This window comes from Nannospalax galili, unplaced genomic scaffold (genome assembly GCF_000622305.1).
Source record: "Nannospalax galili isolate Female #2095 unplaced genomic scaffold, S.galili_v1.0 scaffold471, whole genome shotgun sequence".
NCBI classification, from domain to species: Eukaryota; Metazoa; Chordata; class Mammalia; order Rodentia; family Spalacidae; genus Nannospalax; species Nannospalax galili.
In genome coordinates, this window is record NW_008330333.1 from 1,691,712 (window position 1) to 1,703,500 (window position 11,789).

General features: G+C 40.3%; 1 protein-coding gene and 1 pseudogene across 3 annotated transcripts in view; one reads left to right on the forward strand and one right to left on the reverse strand.

Moving 5' to 3' along the window:
* Nucleotides 1–11,789, forward strand: part of Cluap1 (clusterin associated protein 1) — a 36,245-nt gene that overhangs the window by 20,270 nt on the left and 4,186 nt on the right. For all 3 annotated transcript variants that reach the window (XM_008846129.3, XM_008846134.3, XM_029570124.1), the window contains 2 exons: nt 1,663–1,735; nt 6,092–6,199. In XM_008846129.3, the coding sequence (XP_008844351.1) occupies nt 1,663–1,735; nt 6,092–6,199 (181 nt within the window). The remainder of the gene's footprint in view (nt 1–1,662; nt 1,736–6,091; nt 6,200–11,789) is intronic.
* On the reverse strand, nt 2,951–3,561 carry LOC103744372 (annotated as a pseudogene).

Consider the following 11,789-nt stretch of genomic DNA (forward strand, 5'->3'; position numbering starts at 1 on the left):
TGAAAATAAACTTTGACTTTCATTGTATCACTTGGGCCTTCCTTGATTGAGAACTTGCTGAAGAATATGCCCTAGAATGGTGAGCAGGTGCCCCAGATTACTTCTGACATGCCCTGTACCTCTCCTCCCTTCAGAAGCATTTCTCTTCTTTTCCTGCACTGATTTCTGCTTCTCTATGCTTATTGCCTATTTCCTCAAAATAGCCATGCCTGATACATGGTGCTTTCAAAAATATTTTATTGTTATGTTTTAACTGTATGTGTCCGTGTATGGGTATGTGCATGTGAGTGCAGATGCCCACAGAGGGCATCAGATCCCCTGGAGCTGGAGTTACAGGTAGCTGTAAGCTGCCCAACATACCAGGAATTGAACTCAGGTCCTCTGCAAGAGGAGTATGCACTCTTAACTGCTAAGCTATCTCTCCAGCCCCTGTAACGCTTTTTTTTTTTTTAATGCTTAGAATACAAAACAAAATTTTTTTATGATCTTTTTGAGACAGGGTCTCCCTGTAGCTCCAGCTGACCTGGAATTCACTATGTAGATAAGGCTGGCCTCGAACTCAAGAAATTGACCTGTCTCTGCCTCCCAAGTGCTGGGATTAAAGACGTACACTACCATACCCGATTACAAAACAAAATTTCTAAACCATTTTTTTCTGTCATTATTTTTTGGCATTTGTTCATTTGTAGTGTATGTGGGTGTGCATGCTCACATTGTGTGTAGATGCATATCTATCACCAATTTGACTGGTCTATCTATACAGCTTGTTCCAAGGATCCCCTGTCTCCCCCCCCCCCAAGCACTTGAATTACAAGAGGGCTGCAGTGCTACCCAGCATTTCTGTGAGTGGTGAGCATCTAAACCCTGGTTTTCACAGTTGTAGGACAAGCACTGTACCCACTGAGCCATCTTCCTGTATGCTCACTGTGGGGGTTTTGTGGGATTCTAATTGGGGTTTTTTGTTTTGTTTTTTGTGGTTTTGTTTTTTGTTTTGTTTTTGTTTGGTTTAGGTTTTTTTTGACATACAATCAGGACTGGGTTTTTTGTTTGTTGTTTTGTTTTAGGGGCCAGTTTTTACACTATATTGTCCAGACTGGCCTGTTGCTTCAGCTGAGATAGGTGTCATCATGCCCAGCTTAATCAGGGCTCCATTTGACAACACAGCTGACATATTACCTCCTTCTGGCCTCACACCAGGAACTAAGATCAGGATTTTCTTCTTTACCTTACTGACCTGGCCATTAGCTTCTTTCAAGATTGAAATGGTGAAGGCAGTACAGGCAGAAACTTGGAAACAACTCTACTTTCTTCTGCTGTGAACAAGGGAGCTGTACCTGCTCATATTAGACACATCTCCTATGTCTACAGCCCTTGCAGCCACATCATGTGGGCTTCTGTTGTGTCACTCAGTCTTTTAGAGGCTTTGTGGTTGTGGGAGGAGTGATGGTGTAGGATCAGTGCATCACTACCAGGGCCATTTCCATAGGCTGATGTGTCAGCTACAGAGAAAGAGCATGGGTTTGGGGATTTCAGAGGTTGTTCAGATGACCTCTTGAGTTTCCTTTGAATCTGTGTAACAAACATTCCCGTATTTACAGAATGATGAAGAATAGAATCATCCATCAAAACTCCTCATTCTGAATCTGGTTTTCTCTTCCACAGGAAGCTGAAAATACCCTCCATCTGATGCAGAATAAGCTAAAGGAAGAGGAAAAACGGCTGTTCAAGAGTGGAAGTAAGGCTGTTTATTCTGATTAGTGTTTTCAGCCTTGAGAAAGTTACTTACATACTGTTTTTCCTAACCTTTTTGTTTTTATTTTGACATGATAGTTCCATAATTTTAAAGAGGAAGATAAGCTGTTCAATAAAAGCCATTTCATATATAATATATAGAAGTTATTTTAAAAGTCTGCCATATAACATAGTTCATTTGGTGCCACCAAAAAATTAAGACACAACTAACTAACTAGAAATGAAGCCATCCCTAAACCAAGACACACAGGAACTACATTTCATCTCAGTGGAAAAAAAAACCAAGTAATTTCTACCATGTTAGAAGAATAAAGTTAAGCTGGGCATTTAGTCCCAGCACTCCGGAGGCAGAGGCAGGCGGATCTCTGTGAGCTCAAGGCCAGCCTGGTCTACATAGTGAGTTCCAGGAAAGCTGGGGCTACAAAGATACCCTGTCTCAAAAAGGCCAAAAAGTAAAATAAAATAAAATAAAATAAAATAAAAATGGATCTGAAGCCTGCCCAGTATCCAAATGAGCAATCAGAGTGCACGCTAGTACAACTCTAACCTGATATTTATTGGGGGAGTAGGGGGGAAGCTAGTCTGAATGAGAAAATTTCCAATTCTTTTCTTGCAAATACAAAGAAAATCCATAGGAATTTTAAAGGTCATAGATCAGAAAATGCAACAGCACTCTTACAATCATTCTCTATAAGCCAAAACAAGTTGAAGACAAGTGTTAAAAAATTTCCTTTCAGCCTGAATATTTATCCACATACATACCCCACAGTGCCAAGAGGCATTCGACAAAAAAATAAAATAAAATAATAATAATAATAACCAACCCTCCCTCAACAAACTTTTATAAGAGGTCCTATATCTAGAAATGGCAAAAATAAATTATCCCCCCCAGACATTAATCTCTAAAGCATAAAAAGCTATATAATATACAAATTAACCAGTGTTCTTACAAAAGTAAAGCAGTTTTGGACTAATGACATTACATTGTATTAGTGGTGAAGTATGAGGCACAAGAATATATGCATTAATTAGGCATTTTTAGTCTAATCAGTCTATTGTTATCATTTAATTCTTGGCAATATAGAATAATTAGTGTGTATTTTTTACTTAAGTCATGAATTGTAGAGCACAAGAAGCAATGTCTGTAGTAACAAGAGTTGTATTTGACAAATGACTGCAGTGTTGAACAAATTTCTTTTTACGAACTTTCTGATTTGTTTTGCCGTTGGTCAGTTGTAGTAGATCCTTGATTTGATTCTTCAATATTCATGCCATCTCCATCTGCAGTCTCTAACATTTCTTCATCTTCCTCATCATCATGTAGATCTTTTGAAATTGTCTAGCTAGTTTAATATTCAGTCCTTCGTTGTAGTGAAGCTTCGTTTTCATTTCAAATTGTGGCTTCTTTTCCTGCTCTTCAGGTGAGAGGTCATTATCTTCTCCACTGCTTTCTTGTTCCTGAATTCAATACTTTGGCTCGGAGCCTTCAGCAGCAGCTAATTTCTTAACTAAGATATCTGGAGTCATGGTTTCAGTGGCTTCCGAATCACTATAGGCATCTTCATCATCACCTATCATATTATGATAAGGAGTGTTTGGTTCATTTATTTTCATTAAACCATAGTCCTTGTCTGCAGGATGATATGTTGCCAGAATGTTCATTTCATCCCACTTCTGGGATTTTTTACTCAGCTCTTCTTCCACGTTCCAGCGGGGCTGTTCTGCTGAGGCCATCATCGGGGAAGTCGCAGAGTTCTTGTTCTTCAGGATTCCCTTGGTGGGCCGGTGTGAGGCCATTGAGGCCGCCATTGCCGGTCGCTCCGCCAGTCGGCTCAGGGTCGCTGCTGGCGTGGGGTCCTGGAGGGGAGAAAGGTGGGCGCTGCGGGGACCCTCCAGGCAGCTGCAGAGCTCGTGCAGGGCTAAAACAGCCGCACCCGCAGTCGCAGAAACCTCTAGCCGCCTTTGTTGTCTGGACACAATGACCACTACGCCACAGCCAAAGCCGCGTGGGCGTGGCAGGCAGACCCCGGAGGGAGGAGGGAGACCGGCCTAGGCGAGAAAGTTACATATTTTTAAAAAGGTTTTTATTTGTGCTTGTGTGTGCACAAATGTATGTATGTACAGTCACATGTGTATGATGGGTGTGTGTGACTGTAGGTGTGGGCAAGCCACAGTGCACATGTGGAACTCAGAGGACAACTTTGTGGAGTCACCTCTCTCCTTCCACCTTTATGAGTCCCTGGGATCAAACTCAGGCCATCAGGCTTGTGTGACAGCAATCATCTTTACCCAGTGAGGGATCTCACCAACCCATAGTTAGTTATATTTTTAAAAATATTTGTTTTCTTTAAAACATTTTTCAAAAACAACAAAAAATTTTTTTCTTTGAATTTCTCTTACTGTAAGAACAATTAGATGAGATCTACTTTCTTAAACACTTTAATGTATAACAAATCCATTTTGTTGACTACAGCTATAAGAATATTTTCAGAAGGCCATTTTCTTACAGCTTTTATATTAGGTATCATTTGAGTTCATTCAAAAGCTTGATTTCAGTTACACAGCATCTAAAGAACAGTCATTTTTTGTGACCATTAAAATAATATTTGTATCTGTTTATATGCTATAGTTAGTATGAAATATATGGGATATATAATTATAAGAGAAAACTCTAGACCCTAGTGGTATAAACGGTCTCATATTTTAGGAGAGGATGAAAAAAAAATTGCAATCCTGTAAGTATGATATTAGAAGATTACTCTGTGATGGTGGGACAACTGTGAGTCTAGATAACAAATGACTGTTATAAAGGGGGATGATTTTTAACCAAAGGAATATACTTTTAATTTGAATCTTTTCTTGCATTGCATTTTTCTAAAGTTTGGCTTCATTTTTTGGTGGTCAAAAGTATGGGTAGTGAAGAGTCTGCTCTCTGTGCTGCTCATTTTTTAAAAAAGAATATTTAGGAGCTGGAGAGGTGGCTCAGCAGTTAAGAACACTGACTGCTCTTGCAGAGGACCCAGGTTCGATTCCCAGCACCCACATAGCGGCTACGAACCATCCTTAACTCCAGTGCCAGGGGAATCCAAAGCCCTCTTCTGACCTCTGCAGCATTGCACGACACGGGTGCACTCACATACATGCAGGCAATACACTCATACACGTAAAATAAAAATAATAAAATACTTTTTTTTAAAAAAAAAAAGAATATATGCCAGGCATGGTGGCGCATGCCTGTAGTCCCAGGACTTGGGAGGCAGAGGCAGGTGGATCTCTGTGAGTTCAAGGCCAGCCTGGTCTACATAGTGAGTTCCAGGACAGCTGGGGCTATAGGGAGACCCTGCTTCAAAAAGACAAAAAAAAATTTAAAAAAATATATGCATAGGCTGTTTATCATATTCTCAAAATTATTTTTGTTTCAGAGAAGCACCTAAACACACCTAAGTGTATCATTTCTCATTTATTACATGAAATTGAAAACAGTCATTATGACTATTTGCACATTAAAATATTTGTTGATCCTAGTACATACAACCTAGGCAGCCTTTTAAAGTAGAAGAAATGAAAATTAACTTATAAAATGTGACAAAGTATTCCAGGTGTGGTGGGACACACCTTTTATCCCAGCACTCAGGAGGCAGAGGCAGCTGGATCTCTGTGAGTTCAAGGCTAGTCTGGTCTACATAGCAAGTTCCAGGCCAGCTGGGGCTACAGGAAGACCTTATCTCAAAAAGATCAAAAAAAATTTTTTTTTAAATGACAAGGAACAAGGTAGAACAATTTAAATGTTTTACCAAATGTTGTATAGTTGCATATACATAATGTACCACCTGTCTCATCTGTTAAACACAATTATTAATTTGTTAAAATTACCCAAAAGAAAATATAATAGAGTACCTAAGGTACTTTAAAAGTGAATTAGCAGCTCTTAGCAAAGGTACTCTCACCCCATTTTTTCTTATCATGGGTATCAGAAGCCTTTCTTCTGAGTCACATCTTTAAGAAACAAATATACAAAATTGAGTGAAATATTTAAAAATGTATGGCATTGCCTTTTTGACACAGGGTCTCCCTGTAGCCCTAGCTGGCCTGGAACTCACTACATAGACCAGATTAAAGGCGTGCGCCACCACACCCAGCTTATTTTAATGATTTTTTTTAAGGTTGAAGAAATAGAAATTTTATTAATGGTTCTAATCCTTTGTATTCCATGTTATTAACATTAAGCTTGTTTATATGAAAAAGAAAAAAAGAAAGAAGGGCTAGGAAATGCAGACAACTTTTGCACAGGAGTCTTGCTGTTTAGGTATAGTGAACTGCCTTCTTGGGTTCCTTCCAGGTAATGATGACTCAGACATAGACATCCAGGAGGACGATGAGTCTGACAGTGAGCTGGAGGAGAGGCAACTGTCCAAGCCGCGGACAGCCATGGAGGTCCTCATGCAAGGTAGCCCAGCTCCTTCTGTTGCCGTACTCCCTGTGCCTGCTTCTCAGAACACCAAGGGTGAAGTAGGACCAGGGCCACTTCATATTAAGATCTATAACATGCTGTGAAGGGCCCCTGGAAGCAATTCCTGCCTCCATTTATTCTCTTTATTAAGACCTGGCTCATAAGATTCTCTGTGGTAATCATCACCTCTAATATTTATTTTGGGTTTTTTTTCTGAGACAGGTTCTTATGTAGCCAAGCTGACCTTGAATTCACAATGTAGCTGATGAGGACCTTGAACCTGATCCTCCTTCCTCTACTTCCTGAGTGCTAAGATTACAAGCCTGCACCACCATGCCCAGTACCTGTAATATTCTTACCTGTGACCCTGCAAATAGCTGATTCATAATTGTGGCCTGGTTTCTCACAAACACCTCAGAAACACACCACCTCTGCAACTGAGCTCTAGTCTGCCCATTTGGGTTAGTGCAGTTGCATCCCTTATGACCTAGGAATTAACACAGAGAAAAGGGATCACATGAATGCCTCTGCCTTTCAAAAATGTTTCCCTTGGACTAGAAAGATGGCTCAGCAGTTAAGAGCACTGGCTGCTCTTGCAGAGCATCTGCATTTGATTCCCAGCATCCATAGGGCAGCTAACAATGATCTGTAACTCCAGTTCCAGTGGATCCAACAGCCTTTTCTGTCCTCCACAGGCACTGCACGACATGGGTGCACTTACCTATATGCAGGCAATACACTCATACACAAAAAATAAGAATAATCAATAAAGTAATTTTTTGAAATGTTCTTTTCTGATTTCTGATTGCAAAAAGTGCAAGCAATAAAATTTTCAATGCAAATTTAATTTTTTATTCTTTTGTCTTTTTGAGACAGGATCCTCCTGCAGCCCCAGCTAGCCTGGAACTCACTATGTAGACCAGGGTGGCCTCCATCTTACAGAGATCTGCCTGCCTCTGCCTTCCCGAGTGCTGGGATTAAAGGTGTGTACCACCATGCCCAGCTGCAGTGCAAATTTAGATGCTTTCCTATGGTCTTCCTCATGTCATAGCTAGTTGCCAGGGCTTTGTCCCTACAAATTGCCTTTCCATGCATGTACATACATAGATGCACTTACATATACACACACTCAAACATAAATACAAAGATTACCTGAAAATTCTTTTTATTATTTAATTTTATGTGTATGAGTGTATTGCTTGCATGTATATGTAAGTGCACCCATGTTGTGCAATACCTGAGGAGGTCAGAAAAGGGTGTTAGATCCCCTGGAACTGGAATTATAGACGGTTGTTAACCACCATGTGGGCGCTGGGAATAGAACCCAGGTCCTCTGCAAGAGCAGCCAGTGCTCTTAACCACTGAGCCATCTCTCTAGCCCCACCTGAAAATTCTTAATATGGAACTGGATTGTATTATGATTCTGTAACTTGATTTTTTTTCCTTAAAATTAAATAAATTGGGACTGGGGAGATAGCCCCATCAATAAAATGTTTGTTCTACATGCATGAGGACCTGAGTTCAGATTCCTAGCACCCATGGAAAAAGCCTGATGGCAAAGTGGAGGCAAGGGATCCTTGGGACTTGCTGCCAGCTAGTCTTGTTGAATCATTGAGCTCCAGGTTCAGTCTGAGGCTGTCTCAAAAAACAAAATGGAGATCAATACAGGAAGACACTGATGCCAACTTCTGGCCTCCACATCTATATGTACATGCACATATGTGTACCCACAAATGAATATGTCTCATATATACTTCTTTTGAATATATGCAAGTATTTCCTTATGCCACATCATTTCAAATGTAACTCTTAGGTCAAAAGTTCTATTAATTTTAATTAATTAGTTTCCTTTTAATACAAGGTCATGCTATTGTAGCCCAGGATGGCCTAAACCCTCAAATTCACAATCTTCCTACCTCAAGTCTCCTAAGTGCTGAGATTGCAGGTGTCACTGGCCCCAACTGTAAACTCTAATTTTGATAGGTACTGAATTGCTCCATATTTGCCTTTAAATACATTTCTTATCTACCACCCAACTAACTAATGTTTGGGGTACAGGTTTCTCTCTCTCTCTCTCTCTCTCTCTCTCTGTCTCTCTCTCGCTCTCGCTCTCTCTCTCTCGCTTTCTCAGTTTTTTGAGACTATTTATGTAGCCCAAATTGGACTCAGACTCACAGTTCTCCTACCTCAGCTTCTGAAGTGCTAGGGTTATAGAGAGTTGGACTTTTCTACCTATTACATTTCAGGGATAAAATAATCATTCTTTCATCATTTTACATTAACTTTTGTTGCTAGCTGCTTCCTCTTATGTAGCTAGCCCCAGCTTCCTTCATTGTATGTTGTTTTCCCATTGGATGACTAGATGCTCTGGTCTCTTTTTTTTTTCCTTTTCTTTTTTCATAGCTTCATGATATAAACAGGTTAATGATATGCCTCCCATTTGATAGATGCTTGGAGCAAAAGGTGTGTGACTGGCTTGGTGGAATCTAAGAAAACCAATGAATCTCTCAAATTCTGATGAATATTTAACCTGCACAGTAAAATCAGATAATCTAGTTCCCAAAACTGTGACTAAGGACTTCAAACATCACAAGGCTTTGCATTTTTTTCTGAACAAGGGATGGCTGCTTTTTTTGATATTTTATTATTTTTATTTTATGTGTATGAGTATAGTGGCTGCATGTATGTGAGTGCACCCGTGTCGTGCAGTGCCGTGGATATCAGAAGAGGGCTTCAGTTCCCCTGGAACTGGAGTTAAGGACAGTTAGTAGCTGCCACATGGGTGCTGGGAATCAAACCCAGGTTCTCTATAAGAGCAGTCAGTGCTCTTAACCGCTGCACCATCTCTTCAGCCCCAAGGGATGGTTTCTTTAAACAGTGCTCAGTTTTCTCTCTTGGCCTGCCCTGAGCAGGCTCCCCCTGCATTGCCCTGCTGCCATTTGCCTGGTCCTGATCAGAGGTCATCCTGGCTCCTTCCCCAGCCTTTGGGTTGGAGTTTGGCTCTCTGCCCACTGACAAAGAATAGCTTCTGAGCATTTAGAGAAGCTGCTGTAGACTATATGTCCTTTTAAAAGGAAAAATAGAGAATCCCTTAGGTGCTAATGGTGTTTAAAAGATGGGCTGATTATTAATTGTGATGCTTAAATTTTTTTAACTCTTTCATTGTGAAGCTCAGATCTAGATCCAAGTGCAAGTGACACTGGTCCATAAAAGGAAGATATTTTCCTTTTCAACAGAGAGTATAAAAGTTCTACTGCATGTAAACTAATAATGGAATTCAGTGATTCCCCCGCCCCAATTCTCATTGGATGCATTTTTTAAGAAATTCGTGATTCATGGTTGCTTGTGTTTTGTTTATGGTGCTGAGATAAAACCCCATGGCCTTAAGCATGTAGGTAAATGCTCTGCCACTTAGCTATACTTCCAGCCTTCATTTTAAAGTTTTTGGTCTTTTGAGACAGGGTCTCCCTCTATCCCCAGCTGGCCTGGAACTCACTACATACACCAAGCTGGCCTTGAACTCACAGAGATCCACCCACCTCCACCTCCTATATGTTAAAAATTTTAAGGATTTATTTATTTTAATTTTTTATGTATCTGTGTGCTTCTGTAAGCACTGTGTGTGTGTAGAAGCTCACAGGGGTCAGAAGGGAGAATCAGAACCCCTGGAACCAGAGTTATAGACAACTGTGAGCCACCATGTAGGTGCTGGGAACTGAACCCGGGTCCTCTGCAAGAGTAGTAAATGCTGTGAACTACTGAGCCAGCTCTCCAGCCCCCTCATGGTAATTTTTTTTACATATAAATTGTTATTACATTTATTTATGTGTTTGTGCATATGCACGTACACACACATGGGTACATATCCAAGGACAATCTTTGAGGGTTGGTTCTCTCTTTCCACCATGTGGGTTCCAGGGATTAAACTCAAGTCATCAGGCTTGGTAGCAAGCTCTTTTACTCCACTGAATCATCTCACTGTCCCATGTTAATTTTGTGTTTGTTGAGACATAGTCTCCCTATATAGCTAAGGCTAACCTTAAACTCACAGCAATCTTCCTACCTCAGTCTTCTGAGTGCTGAGATTATAGATGTATATCACCACACCCTACTATCATGTTAATATTTTACTGCCCTTTTCCTATCTTTCAAAGTGGCACACACCCATAATCCCAGCACTCTAGAAGATAAGGCAGGATCAAGAGTTCAAAGCCAACCTAGGCTATATAGTGAGTCTCTGTCCCACAAGAAGGGGAGAAGGAGTACAGAAAATCTGTTATCGCTTGTTGGCAGTAATTAATTAGAACATACTTAAGTTCATTTTTAAAAATTTTTAAATATTTTATTATTTTTATGTTATGTGTATAAACATGTCTGCACACATGTAAGTGCACCCTTGTCATACAGTGCCCACGAAGGTCAGAAGAGAGTGTCAGACCCCAGGAACTGGAGTTACAGGTGGTTGTTAGCCACCATGTGGGTGCTGGGAACAGACCCTGGGTCCTCTGCAAAAGCAGCCAGTGCTCTTAACTGCTGAGCCATTGCTCCAGACCCCACCCATAATTATTTTTATAAGCCACTAGAAAGCAGAGCTTTTCTCTAAGTTACACAGGCAATGAATAGCAGAGCAGATCTCAGACTCTCAAATTTACATCTATGTGTATAATTATCCTTTTGAGATCTCAGGAAACACCACAATCAACTTCATTGCACAATTAGGAGTAAAAAGGAGGGAAAGAAATTTCATTTCACCATAAATTTTTTAAAATATTATTTTTATTTTATGTGTATGAGTGTATTGCCTGCATGTATGTGAGTACACCCATGTCGTGCAATGCTGCAGAGGTCAGAAGAGGGCTTCGGATTCCCCTGGAACTGGAGTTAAGTCAGTTCATAGCCACCATGTGGGTACTGGGAATTGAACCCGGGTCCTCTGCAAGAGCAGTCAGTGCTCTTAACCACCGAGCCATCTCTCCAGCCCTATCATAAGTTTTTTAAAGCATGTACCTGAAGATTAAGTGCCCAAAGATTTCTGAACATCCACCTGCAGATAACAGAGTTCCCACTACCTAGCCTTCGAGCACTTTCTCTGATTCTTTCCCCTAAGCACACCACAGAATACATTATACTAGATAACAAGGAGACATTCATTCCAAAGTGAGCAGTCCCTATGCTCTGCCCTTGGTGAGTCCATGTTAATTTCAAATTATAACTTAGTCTACTCAACTAAGTGGTATTAGTTTTTTAAAATAATTTATTGAGAATTTCATACATGTATATAGGTGGTTTGATAAAATCCTTGCCCATTCCTTCTCTTCCAACTCCTCCTATATTTCCCTATCACTTTTTTCTGATAACTTCATATACTCTTTCTTCTTTTTTAATGGGGCTTTTTGCTACTCTAATATTACCCCTTCTGAAGAGGTAACCCTAAAATCTTTTAAGGTTTAGATAAAAGCTCCCAAATACTTTAGACATTTTTGGCCTTTGGAATGGAGTATGTTGCTAAAAGGCCCTAGCACATTGTGACTTGTAGCCAAGAAACTGGCTACTTTTCTTTGGGGTCTTTTTACCCTAACTGCCTAGC